At 37.2% G+C, this 19,239-nt stretch overlaps 1 protein-coding gene across 8 annotated transcripts in view; it reads left to right on the top strand.

Moving 5' to 3' along the window:
• JPH1 (junctophilin 1) overlaps positions 1–19,239 on the top strand; it is an 87,504-nt gene that overhangs the window by 4,378 nt on the left and 63,887 nt on the right. For 7 of the 8 annotated variants that reach the window (XM_083822660.1, XM_083822662.1, XM_083822655.1 and 4 more), the window contains exon 2: positions 2,688–3,444. In XM_083822660.1, coding sequence (XP_083678786.1) covers positions 2,688–3,444 — 757 coding nt within the window. Of the gene's footprint in view, positions 1–2,687; positions 3,445–15,000; positions 19,061–19,239 lie in introns of those variants that run through there. The other variant, XM_083822661.1, reaches the window with a different exon arrangement.

A 19,239-nucleotide genomic window follows, 5' to 3' on the forward strand; every position in this document is an offset into this window, starting at 1 on the left:
AAAAATCTGACAAGTAAACAGCAGCATGTCAATTGTCCTCATTTTAATGCCCTTCTGGGCAACAGTAATCGCTTCCACTTCTGTCTGCAGAGTAGTGAAAAACCTCAGTTATAAATTAATTAAATATTTTTGAGCTTTCCATATTTATTAAGACAAAATATTAGTAAGAAAAAATGCGGCATAGGCAGGCTATTTGTACTTGTATAAAATTCTGTACCAAAAAAGGTTGATTCTACTTCTGAGTCTAACACTCAAATAACAATGTGGAGAGCCACAATTATGCTGCTGAAATGTAATTCTGGGTCATAATCAAAATTAGAATTAGATTTATTATTTTTAAATGAAATTTAAAAAAAAAAAGATGCAGAACCAGAGCCAGATTGTTAGAAGTAGCAGTGAAGTGTACCTTGCCAGCTTCCAAGCTCCAGCATGTCATTACAACACTAGGGCTATCCCAGATATAATTAAGGATAAAATGTAGTTATTTATGTTCATAAAATATTAATATATATCTGTGCAATGTCTGTTTAATAAAGAAAAAAATTACAGTATGGCCATATTTTTGCAGTATTTACAGAATATGTCATATCAGTGTTTTTGTGCTCATGTTTCTATTTGTTCTTCTCCATATGCTGAGTTTTTTAAAATAATCATGTTTCTAGATTCAGCACCCTTACAAGCAGCGTAGCAGTAGGTATCCAGGATACAGAGAATGAGAAAGAAACTAAGAAAGTTGTTGGTTTGTGTCAGCAGCCATCTGTTAAAACAAAACCCTTCCACTTGGTAGAATTTTCTACCAACACAAAATAGTGATGTTGTCAAACCTATTTAGTATTATATAATAAAGAAATTACACTTGGCAAGTGCAATTGCATGTTAACATTGAAACACAACTCAGCTGAGGAGGTGATATGGTAAAACAGTAATCAATAGATGATTGACATAAACATAACCAAAATACTATGCATACACAAAGGAGATTGAATACCAAAGCAAATTAAGCTTTGAACTACATCTAAAACTTTAGGTATTTCACAGATATGTTCTCAAAAATTCATCATGGAATTTGATACTTGATATTTAGTTCTCTGGAGAATCTCTGAAGAATTTAATCCATGCTCCAGTTAAAGCTGGGTAAAATCAGATATTTTACATGCAGATTATTCATACTTCTGTACGAATATTCAGAGTCAAAATAGCTTAAAAAAAAGGCAAGTACTGGGTGGGTGAGAGATTTCATTTTTTTGTCTCTTTTAAAGAAATTTAATAGGGATTAGAATGAAATGATTTTAGAAAGCAAGCTGTCTTGTATTTTCTAGGCATGGGGTACCACGCACCTTTCTTTGCTTTTCAGATACCAGGCACTGGAGTACGTATCTTGTCAAATTGAAAATGTCTTTTGAGAATACAAGAAAAAAAAATGGTCTGCAGTAGTAGTTTGATTATTGGTTCAGATGAAGCTTTACATATGCACAAATATACATGACTTCTCATATCAAATACCATGTTGGTGCTCTTTATAGATATATATATTTTAAATACAAAAATAATTATGACTGCTATAAGAATGTAGTTGGGTAAGGTAGTGTGTAATATTCTGTTTATTACTACCTCATCTTTCTTACATACTGCAGCACAAATGAAAGGCAAAAAAAAGTGGGAAAGGCTTCACGTTTCTGATTTGTGTCATAATACTGCAGAATGTAAATAGAAAAATAGTATTACTTACTGTATTTTCCTATGTCACATCAGCCTTCCAAATTTTGATGGCTGTCAAATAGCTTGAATACTGTATTCTCTTTCTTTAAATTTGTGTTCAGCTGTTTCTCAAGCAAAGGACCTACTCCCCAGGGAGCTTTTCAATGGATAAGGTGGCAGTGAAGATAGCGTTATATTTTCCTGTGACTCTTACTTCAGAAATGATAGCTAGAATAAACTGTAGCTGGTTTTGTACTGCCAATATTTTAGGTAGCTAGAGCACTATGTTTATGATACCGGGTATACCAAGAAGAGTTCATAAAAAGTGTTATATACCAGGGGTTTGTTGTTAGTGTTTTGTAATTTTCCTCCATTCAAATGCATTGAAAAACTTTATAGACAACATTCAATTGTACAACAGGGCTTTGTAACGGTGATCTTCAGGTGGGCCTTTGTATCAGGACAATTTAGTAGATTGTCAAGTATGTCCTGACAAGGAGAGCTCTGCAGTTGAGCGAAGTGCAGGTTAACAGGATGTTTACCAGTCCCACTTGCTCCTGTGAGCAGCTGGAGGCAAGAGCTGTGGGCATCCTGCTCCCTCCTTGCCACCGCCCTTCTTTCCCTACCTTGCTGATCACCATAAAAAAATGTCGAGGGAGTCCTGCTTTTGAGATTTCTTTTGACGTTTCTTCCGTGGACAGAAGTATTCAAAAAAAGCTTACGATGATAGGTATTGTGTTTTAGCTGTCAAAATAAACTACTGCAGCTTGGAAAGTGAAAGCTTTGGTAAGGGGAAAAATGATTTATAAGAAAAACAAGTAACAAAAAGTATTTTATATACTGTGTCATGTACTGTCATGTTTTTTTCCTTCCATTCCAAGTTTCCAAGAACAGAATTGACAACATATTGTTGTCAGTAGCATATTGAATGTAGACTGGTAGGTCTTCTACAACTTCCTAAAATTAATTTCTGCTTCTTACTTTAAAAGGTACATACCAGGGACAATGGACAGGAGGGATGCGACATGGGTATGGTGTACGTCAGAGCGTACCCTATGGCATGGCAACTGTGATCCGTTCACCCCTCCGAACATCTCTAGCTTCACTTCGAAGCGAGCAGAGCAATGGCACCGTTCTGCATGACATCACTGCAGACAGCCCGGCTGGAACAAGAGGCGGTTTTGTGCTCAATTTTCACAGCGATGTAGAAGCCATGGGCATTAAGAAAAAAGGAGGCTTATTCAGAAGAGGATCCCTTCTTGGTAGTATAAAACTTAGAAAATCTGAATCTAGATCATCAATATCTAGCAAACGGAGTTCCGTCAGGAGTGATGCTGCTATGAGCAGAATTAGTTCTAGTGATGCCAACTCTACAATTAGTTTTGGAGATGGTGACTGTGATTATTGCCCTATGGAAGACCATGTTGATGCCACCACGACAGAAACGTATATGGGTGAATGGAAGAATGACAAGCGCAGTGGTTTTGGTGTTAGTGAGCGTTCAAATGGTATGAAATATGAAGGAGAATGGCTAAATAACAGGAGGCACGGATATGGATGTACCATGTTTCCAGATGGCACCAAAGAAGAGGGAAAATACAAAAATAATGTTTTGGTTCGTGGAATAAGAAAGCAACTTATACCAATACGAAACACAAAAACTAGAGAAAAGGTGGATAGAGCAATAGAGGGTGCACAGCGAGCAGCTGCCATGGCAAGAACCAAAGTGGAAATTGCAACTTCAAGGTATGTTATTACAAAATATATTTGCTCATCACTGAATTTTCAGGAAAAAAAATGTTATAATATGCGAGCTCTTACTGTTGACAAAATGCTCAAAAGTGCAAGGGATTTAAATGTTGTCTTTCAGTTTCATATGGGTAACTATTGACTTCAGTTAAACTATATGTATAAAACTCAGAACTTCAACTCATTTGGGTAAAGATTTTCATATATGTTCCATAATATACCATGAAAGTAAATTTCCACAGCTTATACATTCCTGACTTAAGAGCTGCTACAGTATGTCTTTAAACCTGCATGAAAAATAAAAATGGTGAGGAAATGCAGAGAATTATTTGGGGGATGTGAGGTGATGATGGAATATTTTCCCATAAGCATGCTCCAGTTACTCTTATTGTGTTGATGATTTTTGGGGTATCATCTGAGACTCCGAAATTTTTCATTTGACTCTGGGCATTTTAAAATGTGTGTGAGAGGCTGTGATATGAACAGTGTAAGAATAATGGTTGAGGCTCTTGTGCTTAGAGACTGTTGATTCAGTTGCCAGAACTGCTGGCAACTGCTTCTGCTAAGAAAGGTTTGTGTAAGGATTCTTTAATTTTGCAATGTAGTTTTCCTGCAGCCTGAATTCATCTGGGTCTTGTGACCACTACTTCACGTAGCAGTGGTCTTCTCCCCCTGTCAAGTGTTTGAGATGGAAGGGAGAAGTGTAAGGGTATTAGTAGTAAGGGAAAAAAAAAAAGTCATTTCCTCTTTGAACTCCTAACCAACAATCAAGCAGAGTTGTCTGAAATGGAATTGTTAGAAATTAAATCAGTGTAGACAATTTTAATAGGTTTTACTATGAAGTCTGAGAGCTCTTTAAAAAGCTATTTAATTTTTAATGTCTTCAAACAAGTTTCTGTGGCAGTTTCTCTGTTGGTTTTAGTCTGTTTCCTCGGGCAGGCTTTTCTTGAAATATGCTGTGAACCAAAAAAAGAAACCAGAAATGTGCATGAAAGAAAATCTTCCTGCTATTTTAGAAGGAGGCTGTCACATTACACTTACAGCTGAACAACTGATTCCTGATTTAGTGTGGTCAGTAGTGTATGTTCAGTGACTATCCTTTTTCTGGCAGTCGTGAAGAGTACAGAAAGACTGAGAACTACGTACGTGGGAAAGCTGGAATATGTGGATGGCTTATAGCAAAAGGTAGTTGAGACATAAACACGAAGAGTTTAGTGTACTATTAAAGAAGTTTTACAAGCACTGGCCACCTAAGTAACTAGAGGGTAGCATATACTCTATTGCTTCTATAAATATATGTAAGGCATTACATGACAGCATACCGCATTAGTGAAGCAGAGCAATAGCAGCTAACTTTAAGTTCCTGGATCCCATTCATGTTTTGTCAGTATGTAAGCCCTAGTTCTGAAAAATGGGTGATGGAACATGTGAATAGGGTTAGTTACCAATTTGAGGTCTCGGACTGTTTTTTTTAAATAGTTTTAAGTAACAAGGTACAGTATATACACTTCCGTTTTAAGAAGGGCTATGTCTCTGTATTTTGTTTGCTGTTCCTTATTCTCTTAAATTTTGAGTGAAGGGTAGAGTTCAGACTGCTTCTTTTGGAACAGTTCATGAAAATAGTGTTTATTTCTTGAAAAGATGTTCCTGAAATTGGAACAACAGAAGGCATCTGTGGTAGTGCACCTGACTATGGGCTGCTCCTTTGGTTTTTCTCTTGAGAATTTCTCAGACACAGTCCTGTGACTACCAGGTATCAAGATTGCAGACAAAGGTTTCCTTTCTCGTAGCAGCCTTTACACTAACTGTATTGGCATCGAGTCAAAAGCAAAGTGACCTGACACCTCATCAGGCAACATCAGGCATAAAGATAACATTAACTTCACTTGTGAGTGCATGTGGGACTGATCTAGTAGGGATGATGTGACACTTCCCATCTCACAAGTTTTCAGAATTCCCTTTAGGATCAACCAGTGGGAGCAAGTCCATGGCATTATGTGAATTAGGGGACTGGCATACTGGCAGAGTCAATAGTACTGACTGTCCAAGAGTCGGATAATCTAAAAGAGATGCTGAAAGAGCATTGAGGAAGAAACTTCAAACGGTTGCCAAATTCTAGACCGATCATATTGGTACTGCTTCAGGATGAGAGAGCTTGCTTCTGTTATATGGAAACTTGAGGCCCAGTATTGGTTTGTGGCTGTGTTAGTTTAACAGACTGATAAAAATGAAGTACTTTTGCTTTATGGTGAAATTACCTGATTACAGGTGCAGGATATTGCCCCTGGGAACTTACTGCGAACATAACTTCTGCAAAATCTCACTATGCTGAAAGCCTGGTGATGGGAATAGAGCAGTCATACTTACACATTAATGTGACTACTGATTAGGAAAAGTCTCATAAACTTCAGCTATACCCACTCTCTTAGCCGTCCTTAGAGCTGAAGAAGCAATATATTAATCCCTCAGACAGTAGCTTTCCTGTAGTGTCTTGGATGAATGTGAGTATGGTGGTCTTATCTGTTTCCTAATGACCAGTATTATAGGCAAAAAAAATCCAGGAGTGTCTTTTTTTTTCCATTTCTCTGTCGTGTAATAAAGGTATAAAGGTGGTTTTGCCCATATGACCTGTAAAACCTTTCGTTTCTGACCTCACCAGCAATGCGTGTTGCTGTAGACTTCCATTCCGTTACTGTAACGACACACACACACAGAGTCCAGATTTGTATTCCAAACAGCCAGAAACCCAGACTCTCAGTAGTCAGATACTTTCCTTTTCAATGCAATTTCAAGTTGTGTGCTGTTCCTCCTGTACTGTTCATTCCCTAAATGTTTGCTGAGCCAAATGAAACCAGACTCCATACTCCTCTTCATAGCTCCCTGCTGGTCATGACAGGTTTGGCTGATAGTTTGACCCGTGACAGATGTCCACACAGTCATCAACAAGACCAACCACTGTTTTGCTTTATATTCTTGATGTCCTTTTATGTCTAAAAGTCCTCAATAATCTGTGCAGTCAACCTTTATCTATCATGATAGTTTGGTTTACAAAGGAAAATCTAAGAGTTGGTTAAATGTAGCTTCTCTGAGCCTGAATTTACAGTGGTACAGAAAACTTTAGTATCAGGGAATTAGTTACCAGCCTCTTTTACACAGATCTATATCCAAAACAGGTTATACATTAGCAATGAATAAAAATGCTTCTAATTTGGTAGCGCATCTTAGAAGTCTTGATTTTGTTATAGTTTTACTAGCTATGATTAAGGCATAAATACAAAATCCCAGAGTTTGAAGAATTATAGAAGCCTGTTAGATATTTGTCACTTTCAAGATATTAAAAGGCTTTTCTGTGTGTGTGTGTGTGTGTAATGATAGGCAGTGATTAGGTCAAATTAATCTTTAACCCATTTGTGCTAAAAGCAGTCAGGTTTACTCTAGCTGTCTTTTGGGGGCTTGTTCTCTGAAAGGAAAAGCTACCTTCCAGAAACTTTTAATGAATTCTTTTCTACGTTTATTTCAAGCACAAGTGAAATGCTTCAAAAGCTAGAAGATATACGTTGCCTTCTGGAAGATGTTAAAAATCCCCAAAGTCCACTGAAACAAGAGTCAAACAGAAATTTGTTTCAAGGATACCAAATACTTCTCTGAATAGGAATTTTGAACTTCCTTTTTATGGCTACGATGTGCCTTATTTAAAGGAGATAGGCCTCTGCAGTTCAATATGAAAGACTGGATTTTCTTTAAGCTTTATTTTTGCTTACTGGAATTATATTAGGGCATTTCTTTCCTGGTATTAGCATCCCTTAAGTTCTCATTAGAAGAGTAAATTTAGTATATTATATTAACTTTGCCTTCATCATTACTTACGATGGTATAAATGATAACATTTTTGGAATTCAGTTTGGGAATTTGATTATAAACTTACCTTCTAATACTCAGTATCGCTGGGTGGTTTTAAATGTGTGAGTCTTGAGTATGTAGTGCTGGAAACAGAAGGAATCATGTTTGTTTACTTACAACCCTTCATATGCCAGATTCTTTCTAGGAAAGTCAGTATTATGGGTTTAGAACTGAGAGCTGAACCAATTTTTTTCTCCTTTCTGATTTTTACTAGCTAATGCTCAACTATAAATTTTCATTTTAGTGTTGCTTCTCTGAGGAAAAAGAAACTTTGCAAGGACACAGAGGGACAAGATGAAATGACAATAAAAGAAATAGTGTGTGATGATAGTGTGTGGAGGGAAAGGGAGAAGGAAGTCAAAAAAAATAAAATGTTTCCTTCTTGATCTTTTCCTTATACTCCATTGATCTTTCAGCTCATAAAACAAGCAGGCCAATTAATTTTATCTTTTTTATAATTCTGTTTTCCACAGAAACTAAACACTTCTAAAACTCTTTCAAAATTCTGGAATACTTTACTAATTTGTACTGTCACAAGATGCTGTGAGAACTTTTGCCCACGTGAAAAGTTACATTGTCATGGTTTTTCATTGCATAAGCACCTGAGGTTTCAGTCAGGGAGAATGGTGCCTTTGTGTTAGGCACTGTACAAATAAATTACCCTGTGCAGAGACCTTGCAGTCTGGGAAAATGGCAGTGCCCAACAAATGGAAAGAAACTGGCAGGATTGTGAAAAGTCCTGAGATCAAGATAACAGTAAAATTAATATCTTACAGCTAATAATATAGGGCAAAATCTCCTTGTCAATTAGCTGTCTGGGCTTAGATAGCCATGCCTTGCAAGCATCCTGTAAAGGTTAGCTTTTAAGGGGAGTGCTGAAGGGGGATTAAGCGGTGTCTTCTGCAGTGATTTCTTTTTCAGAGCAGCTCTTTTAGTCAGCTCAATTTTATTTTTAACATGTTTGTGTCCAAGTCTACAGATGCCATGGCTTAGTTACAGCCTTTATTTTCCTAAATAAACCAATGAAATTCTAGATCCGATCTGGTGCCGTGGGCAGTGGCAGCCACCTCTGCTTTGTGGGGCTGCTGCTAAGCAGCCTCAGGATGGCAGAAAGGCCGCAGGAGGACAGTGCAGGAGGGCTGGCTCGCGAGCAGAGACCTGGCACAACGATTTGGGGTTCCATTATGTGTGGGGTCATAGCGGCCTCCTGGAGTCAGTAGCTGGCTTGTGTAATTTTCAGTCTTGAAGATAGTTGAGAGACCCTGGCCTGGCACTGCACCAGCCAGGCCTGGGCTCTTAGTGTTGGCTTGAAGATGCTGGGCCGTACCAGCTCCGAACTGCGCCTCTCGCTGGTCTGCCCCACAGCACTTGTATAAGAAATCCACAGTTATATTTCTCAGATCCTTAATTCTGAGTAAGTTTCAGTATGCTGTGCTGCATGTGGTGGGTTTGTTTGAAGCATGTGGAGTTGTCAGGAGTAGTTCAGTATGTGGTTCCTTCATTGTGTTTGCTGCCTTGCATGACCAGTACTCTCTGCTTGACCTGAACAGATCATGATTTCCAGGGAGAGCTGGAATTAGGTGCATGGGTCCTATAGTTTGTGTCTATGCTAGATGGCAGCTGCCAGTCCTTCCAGCTGGCACTGAACGATGTGCACTGTGCACAGCTTTCCGTTCTGGGTTTAGCTGACTCTACCATAAAGCTTTGTTTACCCAAGAAACTGAACGGGGCACTTGCAAGACTAGTCCCTTGCACATCATTGAGATGTTTTCCTTATTATATCTGAAATACGAACATCATGTTTAGGCACAGGATCCAAGAAATACCAAATGTATTTATATGACTTCTTGCATTAGTGCAAAGTTGCCTCAGGTTCAAAACAAATTCAATTTTAATCATTTTACTACATAATCTATTTGAAGATAACAAAATACTGTGGTAAAACTTAAAATAAGTCTTCAGCTACTATGGATAGTAATTTTAATGTTGATTCTGAATCCTTTAGAGGAAACTATATGTTCCTGTGGGATCCTATGGGAGTTATACCCATAACTTCAGTGGGGCACATTTTCACTCAGATTTCAAAAACAACTCACCGGTAAAAGAATATAGTCTTGGACCATTCCTCAGTTATTAGTTGGAGTATGAATAATACATCTGTTTGAAATAACAAATTGTATAAACATCGCTACACAGATTTGCTTTCTTAATATTTAATGCAGTAAGATTACATGGCTGAAAATATACAAAATTACTCCTGTACTATCACTCAGCTTGAAATTTAAGAAGGCCTCAAGTATTTAAATTTTTGATCAAAGTACTTATATTAGAATACACCTACTTACAGCTGTAAGTCTGAATAAGGATATTAAAAGAAAAAATAAAAGGCCTGCTTTGATTTCAGTGTGAAAGCAAACAAGCATTCCTTAATACCTTCAGGAATACTTTTAAAACAGCAATTGAAGTGCAATCACTTCTGGAGTATGGCCAATCTTACTTTGTGTTTGTATTAGACATAGACTTTGTTACCCCAGAGTTGCTTTTCTAACTTGCTTAAAATCTGGAGGTTGATAGTTTAAGATTGAAAGTATTCTCTGCTTTCAAAACATAAACAAACCAACACTCTGTGCACCACTGCTTTTAAAATAAGCATGAAAGGAAGTTTTTTTCTTTTTTTTTTTTTTTTTTAAATATACAAACCTTTTTGAAACGCTTCTTTGTGTAGAGGGTTAAGGATTTTTTCCCCTGGTGTCCAAAATACCTTATTTAGGAGCTGAAAGAATCTTTACAGCGGCAATCCAGCAGATGTATGTGAAAACACTGCTTTTTTTGATGATACTGAGACATACTAGTAAAAGATCAATATTTTTCCTGTAAACAAAGAATTAGATGAGCTATTATGCTGACTCTTGCCTTAGTTGTTACATAGCATTTCAGTTTTGATCTGTATTACGACAGTTGTTCAAAAGCTAAGCCGCAAACAGCATCTGTCTCTACTGACTTGCAGGGGAGTTTCTGTGATGGAAATAAATCTCCGTTTAAAAAAACAAAATCTGTAGGGTTTGTAGTGGTCAGTCATATGTGAACCAGAGTGTAAAGCTATTAGACTCATGTTATTAATTGCTATAAAAATATTCTCATAAACAAAGATATTTCATATTTTTGCTAGTACAACTGCATACGTATGGCTAGTAGTACTAGTGTGAGCTTCAGAAATGTATTTGATGTTTTGATCAAAGACTAAACCAATTACTATAGAAACTTCTCAGCTTCTTCAAAGAAATAAGAAAATGTGCTTTTAACTGTAACGTTGTTGATCGGTGTTCTACACAGAATGATTTTCAGTGAAGAACTACAGTAGAAAAAGTCATTTAAATGATTTAGTTATTGCTTCCTATGTTGATCTTATAGTATATCTTCCAAATAACAATTGATTAATTTCATGAAAACTGGTGTAATTCATTGAGTGACGCTGTTTGTTTGAATAGTAATTTATCAGTGATACATACTATGATTTCTGTTCTTTTTTCACTGGCAGTTAATACCTTTTCTGTATTCTACATCTAATAGAAATTGGTATATATTTTCATATACTAACTTGCCTTCTTTTTCCTACCCGTTGGTACATTGTTACACGTTCTTCATTATTCTGCAGTTCTCTGCTCTCATTGTCAAAGTCCAAGGTGGCAGAGAAAATCTTTGTAGCTAGTATCCAGGAGCAAATTTGTCCTGTATGAGCATGTCTCCCCTCAAAACCATTTAAACTTCTAACATCTGCAACAAAACGTTGATTATTCTTGTTGCCCTCCTTAGATGTTTCTTCAGTTCTATATAGATGTAGTATCCCAAGAGCTCGTTCCTGAGCTCACCACAGTACCCAATGCTTTACAGAATCACAGACTCACTGAGTGGTTTGGGTTGGAAGGGACCTTAAGGATCACCTACTTCCAGCTCCCCTGCCATGGGCAGGGACACCTCCCACTAGACCAGGTTGCTCAAAGCCCCATCCAGCCTGGCCTTGAACACCTCCAGGGATCGTGCAGTTATGTATGAGGTTAGAGTTGTTCTGCCTTGCACTTCACTCTTACACTGAAATTGAACTTCATTTACCATTTAAGAGTGATTAACAAGCTTTGTGTAGCTCTTTGCAGTTCTCCCTTGTACTTCCCTAACAGTGTTGTTCACAGATTCTGTCATTTAGCTTTTCACACCTTTTCCCAGACTTTCTATGAATGTAATGGGTTCTCAGCTCAGGGCCCTATGGATATCCAGTGATCAACCTTCCCATTGAGAAAACAGTTGTTTAATCTGGTATTTATTGTATTCTGTTGAATACAATATTTATTGTAGTTCTGTTGAACTAATTTTTTATTTACTCAAGTATTTCCCCTTGTTTTCTCCTGTATTCCTCCATTTAGGCTCCAGAGAGTTTCTGGTGAGGAAAGTGCTATATTTTGGTCCTGCTACGTTAAAAGCAGAGATTGATGGGAAGTGATGGTATTACCACATTGTATTTGAAAGCCAGGAATTTTCTTATTAGCATCTGGCTAATATGAAATCAGTTAAATGTGAATTTCCTGTTCTCGTCTTCTAGGAGTTTAAAAAGAAAAGCATGTATTTCTCTTTTCTCTTATCACTCTGAATCTCGTAGGCTGCTATTTAGGCTTTAGTTACCTTCCTACTACAGTATGGCACCCGCACTTTACACTCATATCAGTTTATTGGCATGTGTAAGATGAAAGGACATTTTGCTGCTGCTTCTGCTTTACTTTCTGATTTGGGGGTAGATCATTCCAGACATCTTCTCTCTCTGAGTTTTTAGACCATTTCAGAAAAAAAAAAAAAGTATATTGGAAAAATATAAATATATAAAGTATATTAAAGCTATGCAAAAGGACTTAAAATGCAAATGTGGAAAGAGACAAGACTCAAAGATGTTCACTGCTGAGGTGGTCTCCTGGCTCATGTGGACGTGCATGATGGCTGCTTATTTGAGATTATTTGCTTATTGGGAGCTAAGGTTTTATGACTGTCACAGTTAGAAACTTCACTGTCACAAGGAGAGAAATACAACTAATACATCGTAGTTATGACAAACTCAAATAGCTTCGTAGGAATTGGCTCTGTGTATATTCAACACAAGTTCACTTTTTACGCTCTCTCACAGGCATCGATGATGTCAATTGTATAAACATTTTAGGAATATATTGGCACTTATCAGTTCTACAAGTATCAACAGAACAGATAAGCTAGTGACCTATTCTGATACTCCAAAATGTTTGATTTTTATAGATATGTTGAAGCAATTGGTGATGGTTTCTGTTGAAGAGGCTTTTCCTTTCTTCTCATGGTGGCTATAGGCCTTGTGCAAAACCGATGCCTGTTGGGCATGTCTGATGTTTACAGGCATGTAGAGTGTCTTAATGGTGTGGTTTACAATTAGGGTTTGATCGTTTTGTATTCACAATTGATACCGAATTACCAGAAAAATTTATACTGGGTGTCTCACTATTTTAGGCAATATTTATATTGTGCCGTATCAGTGAAGAATCTTTTTTTTTTTTCCTAATGTAGAAATTATACCTTTTTCAGAAAAAGGCTTTATTTAAAGACTGAAATGGGACAAAAGAAAATTAATCTACACACAGAATTCAGATCACACCACCTGCAGAAAATATAGTCATATTACTTGGTCACAGCTCACCTCTATAAAAACTATAATGTGCTATGCTCTTGTTATGAAGATACTGAGCGTTTTCCTCTCCAAGTCTGTATCTGTGATATGCATAGATATGATGTGTTTCTGATGGACAAACTGCTTAGTGGAGCTTCTGCTAGCCTTTGTTAGCAGGTTTAAAAAAGTAGATAGCATTTGGCTTTTAGCCCTGCTGGGTCTCTGGACAGTAATTGCAGCGAGCAATCAGACAAAATGATGGTTCTAGTAAATTCATGAAGGAGCTGGTCCTAAATTTGATGTGATGTTTTCTTCGTATTTTAGTTGATCAGAATAAATGGTTTTTAGCAGTTCACTGTAAGTTCCAGCTTTCAGACATAATAGATACTCAATTTCAGTTTGTTTGCCCTTTGAATTTATGATGATTGAAAAGCTATAAAAGTGGTCTTGAGGTCTGTGTAATTGTTGAGTTGGGAGTTAATAACTGCTGACAGATACAGTATCTGCGTAACAAGACGAACTTTGGCTCTGGACCTGTGGTGAGTGGACAGTACAAAGATGTCTCTTTCAAGAAGTTCAGAATATATAGATAGGTAAGCGTTCTGAAATCTCTGACACTCTTTTTACACCTCGATTTTCTGTTTCTAGCAAAGATAAGATTAGACTGGAATCCTTTCCGTATGGAGCACTGATAAATTTTGCACAAGTAAAAAAAGAAAAAAATGTGCTTTGGTGTTTGAGTAGGCATTGTGCAAGTGTTGGTCTGGCAAAACCTGAGAGCTGGCTTCCTCACAGAGGCAGCCCTTCCGTTTATTTGGTATTTCACAACAGATTTAATCAGCTGTTTGTAATAATACAGGCATTTTTGGTCAGCAGTTCAAAGAATATCCTTACTGATGTTCTCAGAGGCCAGTCTGAGAAAAGTCAGCTACAACTGTCCTCGGGAGCCTTGCTTGCTTATTCAAGGCCTTTAACAATTCAGGGAATTCTGTTCTGCTTTCAATAAATCTCAACATGAAAAAGATACTTTTCTCTGGAAAAGAAAATGAATTTGTCTTGAAAATATCCATCCTGGTACGTGAAAATGCATACCCAAGTCAATGTATGACTTCGCACTGCTTAATTCAATAGATAGTTCTGGTTTTGCACAGAAATACGCTTTGCCAGAAATAAGGTGGCAGTATCCTCTTGGATTATCTGCTTTTCAACGCTCACTGTTAAACTTTAAACCACTTGATATCATCCGTCTGACCCTGAAGTGGTTTATTGTCTCTTCCTCAATAAAACTAGCATGTTCGAGGTGTTCTGATCTTCTTTCCCTCTGTTCTTTGGCACTAAATTATCTCATTTTGCAAGTGGAAGTTTCAAGGGACATGGAAATTGAATTTGCTTAGGTGTAAGGCAGCTGAGGAAGCAAGCCTTTTCTAGGCAACTTTGATTTTCCTATCTATTAATAAATTAAACTTTGGAACAGATTAAATATAACCTTTAGCAGTTAAGTCCACTGTATTTTCTTTCAGATAACATTTGAGGAGTGTGTTGACTCAGGCCAGTACTTTCAAGAATATTTACTGGTTAGAAAAAAATTGTTTTGGTGTGCTTTGCCCCTCCTGTTATCATGCTTTGAGATCAAGTATATTTGGTTCCTACCAAGATGACAATAAACTGAAACATAAGGGAGAATTAATTCTGGAAATGAAGAGTAAGATTCTGTTAATATCCCCACTATTAAGCATTGTAAGTCTAACTTTTCTTGGTTTTCGTAGTGATATTGTTCTGTGGCAGATTTAAAGCGTGATATAAAGCGCTTATTATGTAATATAATAATTTCACAGTGTGACGACAGTGTAGTAAAAAGGAACTGAGGGGAAAAAGATGGAACTCTTGGATTTTAGGTATTTTTAAAATATCTTTGGATCTTTCTGTAGCTGGTTTACTGACAGTTCTCCAAAAAGTACTCTTTTTTATTTGTTTTCCAGAAATAGAAACTGGTTGAGGATTCACATGTACCGTGAATTCCGGATGCTGCTCTGAAATTGTCTATACAGTTAATTTCCTATTTGATTGGTTATCTTGAGGTGTTATTGTTTTGGTTTGCATTATGAGATTGCTGGCGTGGGGAAATTTTGTGAGAGCTTTTCGTCTTTGTTTTAGCTCTTCTATTCACTTTTTATGTATAAAAGTCACCCATTTCCCAATCACTAAGAATGGATCACTAGGCTACTTAGGAATGGATGCTGTTAATAAGAATATCAAACTTTTATTATTATTTTCTATACCAACTACATTCCTTGTTAATATCCCTGTGTTTTGACCCTGTTATTGCTATCAGTGTAATGCGTTTTCTTCTCTTGGAAAGAAATGCATTAGATGGATTAGCAAATACTAAAAATATCTTTGCTTAACCACCAAATTATATAACCATCCGATTTCTGTTGGCTGCTGGTCTCATGCTGTGGTGCATTTTAGAAATCTGTATTTTACATCACACCAAGTGAAAGAAAGTTACTGATTTACATCAGATCTTCTTTTAGAGTTTTAAATGTCTTATTTCTTTTTTTTTATGTTATTTTTAATTCAAATAGTTAAAAGTAGAATTTACTGAAGGCTTCTGATACCTACTATCAGTTCAAAATTTCAAAATGCTGCTGCTTTCATATGCTATGTTCCTTCTTATTTTGGTCACGTTAGTGCACAGTGTTTGGTACTTTCTTTGGATTTGTGGTTTATTTTTGCTTGGGGATATTTTTTAATGGAACAAGAATTTAGATCAGACCTACTGTCGAGGGCCATGGAAATAAGCTGAGTCACTTTCTAGAAAGATCTTTACAAATACAAGAGAAGATTTGGTCAACATGACCAGCTTTAGTGGTCGTGTCGTCTTTCTTCTGCACTTACTATATCATACGAGTGAAAGGATTTTATGGAGTTAATCTGTTCTAGAGGCCTATATAAGGAGAGAACATGAAGACAATGATTAATTTTCCATAAGAGTAAATATTTTTTTTAATTTCATGATTTTCCTCTAAATTTCCCTTAAAGATCTGAAGTGACTTATCTCTTAGTAATAATCTATTCCAATACTTGACGGCATAAAGTAGTAGATAGGTGCTTACTTATAACTCAAATTTCTTTGCATTGGTGAATAAAGAGAAAAAAGACTCAGTTTAAAAGGGTAGGTAATTGACTGATGTTCATCAAAAATGTTTGTAATGAGATAACTTTATAGACTGCTATTTTCTCTCTTTATTTTTCCTTTGCTGCAAAAAACTTGTGTTGTCTTACAGTGGAAGTGCTGCATATGAGCACATTGCCTAGGGTAGGGCAGCAAGATTTTGTTCTTTGTGAATGTGACAAGACAAGTCAGCTTGTATCCTAAGGTCAACAAAGTGTCACCTTCGTCTGCAGCTACATCCGTTCCTGCTGTTTGTTTTTCTATTGTGTGGCTCTAATGAAGAAGAAAAAAAAAAAAACCAAATGCATGAGAAAAGGAAATGATGTCATTAGAGCGATCCCTTTGCATGTTAGGGAAAAGACTACACACAGCCTGCCTCATGAAGGGCATGAGAACATCCTGAAAGGTATTTGGCACCTTTTGTTGAAATATTCTGATAGATCCCATTAACTTTCTCAGCGTTGCTCTGAAACAATGCCTACGGATGGAGGCTGAGCACCAGACCTATTCTTCCTTTATTTGGTGCCAAAAAATTGAGTTACCATACTATACAACATCACCTTAAAGCTAATATTGTTTATGTGCTGCTTCTGGAGTGGTATGTACACAAAGCATTCAAACTTTCCTCAGCAAGCTTTTTTGTGCTTTCATCCATGATATTCTTCACAAGTGAGTGGGAGAAGCCTGGATTTCTCAAGACCTTCTTAGGAGACCCTTCTTAGAGACCATCTCTGCAGCCATGTGTCCAGTAGAGTAAGAGTAGAGAGCTGAAGTTACTACTATTTGTTTCTGATTGAACAACTTTCTATCGCTTTACTGCTCTCACTCCATTCTCTTTGGAGTATTTGTCCCACTTGTTAATGCTAATCTTTTCAGCTGTACAGTCTCAGGGGCCTGTCCACTGTATCCATTTGAAATAGCTGAAATGATGGAGCCTTGGAGTCTACTTGTCACCTTGCAAATACCGTATTTATAATAAGGATAATATACACGCTGATAATAACAAGAGCAATGAGAAGATGATTTTCTACAAGTTTTTGGAACCCAGTGGTTTTGTTTAAATCCAAAAATATTGTATTCAAATGCAGTGTTCTGGTAAGTGATTTACCTCTGCACTGTGATTTACCAGGGAAAAAATCACAGGCTTTTAGCCTTCCAGTCTCTAATTTCCTCTCAAAAGGAAATAACTTTTCTGTCCATGGGTGGTGGGAGTGTGTGCAGTTGTTGCTAGCCACTAGAGAGAATGTTATTGAGGCATTATGGGCGTCTCTTTCTACTGATGCAACATGGCTTAATATTTATACTGAAAAAAATATTCACAGATTTTTATAAGTCAATGAAAACCTGAATTGAGAGGTGAACCTAGTGAATTCAAATAGTGAAGTAGTGAGTTCAAGCACCAGCATTTTAAAGTGGAAAACATGTTTCTTCAACAGAAAAAAAAAAAAAACACACACCAAGAGAAGATGGGAATGAATCAAATGATAGTATTTCTAAGTGAAAGCAGGAGAGATTCAATAGGGGGGATCCTTGCCGCGCAGAGGAGTGTATTAATATTCTTAATGCAAGAATTTTTTTTTCTTATTAAATTGATGTAAAAAAATACAATCAGAATTGAAAAGAACTTTGTGGAATTTTAAAATGAAAGGACTCAAATGTTTCCATATAATAATGCAAAATAACTACATTTTCATAACCTCTCAGGACACTTTAAAATGTACTTGCAGTCTGTTACGCAAAAAATGGTGAGACTGTGGTAGTAACATAGGCTGTTTCTTTTGCTGCTTTTTATTGTACCTTTCAGTCTGTAGGAATGTGCTGACTTCACGTACATGATCAGCTGCTCATCATTGCTGTTACTAAGCTAATTCTGAGGAGAGAAGCCTACAGCTTGCTGTTCAGCAGGTGCAGGGGAAAGAGTTGGTCAAGAGGTTTCAAAAAATTCACCTTACTTTTAAAATGGTGCTTGTGATGTCTGTGACTCTCCTTAGGAGCAGACACGGTTTTCTAAAGTGTTAATGAAAGAACAGATAAATGGCTTAGAGTCCATTTACACGGTAGGTTTAGAGGATGTAAGCATGAGCTGAGCCTGTCAGGCTTTTAGTTTGCTCTTCACATAATCCATTGGTGCAACTACTAAATGTTGTCCCTGCTGACATCAACAGCAAAACTCACAGTGATTCCACTGACACCAGGTTATCCCTGACAAAACAGTGCTCTTTGTGAGCTGCATGTTTTGAGAGGCGATGAGTTGCATGTACAGAGACAGTCCAGTTAATACAAAAAAACTTCAGGTTCTCAGCTTGCTCTTAGATGCCCACTCTTCACAATTCCCAGCAAGACTAAAATTTGGGGCTTATTTTGTGAATTGCAAAGGAAAAAGTAGAGCTTTCTGAAGTTTAGTCCTCTCTATTCCCAAACAATGAAGCTCCTGTAACAAATCAGTATGTCACGTTCTGCCTCCTGTTAGTCCTGCTGAATGCTGTGCTGCTCTGCACGCTGTCCCAAATAATTGTGTGATTTCAGTATGGTGCAGTTCAATACAGGTAAGGGGGACAGAATTTATTGTGGAAAGTCAGCTCAGTTGCTGAAGATATCCATATTTCTGGAAATTAGGGGGACTTTGCTTTGAAAAAATTAACTGAGGGTATAGTTTAGTTTTTACTGCTCTTATAGAGAGTCTGATTTCTGGATTTGCATCTTTGAGAAAAATGATTAATAGATTACATGGGTTTGCATTGGAAATAGCTAATTATACAGGTTGCTGCTGCTGCTTTTTGGAATGCAGCCATTTTTCTGTTGCAAAAGTCTTCAGCATACTAGTTAATCAGAAAAAAATAAAAATCTTAAGCCTGGTTTGTTTTCCTCAGCTTTGCTCATCCAGCAGATGTTTCTAGAAGGTCACCGAGGTCATGGTGCCCAGTTTCCCTGGCTAGGTGCGTGTACCGTGCCAGGTGGCTTATCGCATGTGCAAGAGGACTGAGGCTTCCGAGGAAGAGGAGGGTGCTGGAGCCACTCAGACAGCTGGCTCCCAGCTGGGTTT

The sequence above is a fragment of the Anser anser genome, assembly GCF_964211835.1.
Source record: "Anser anser genome assembly, chromosome: 2".
Taxonomy (NCBI): domain Eukaryota; kingdom Metazoa; phylum Chordata; class Aves; order Anseriformes; family Anatidae; genus Anser; species Anser anser.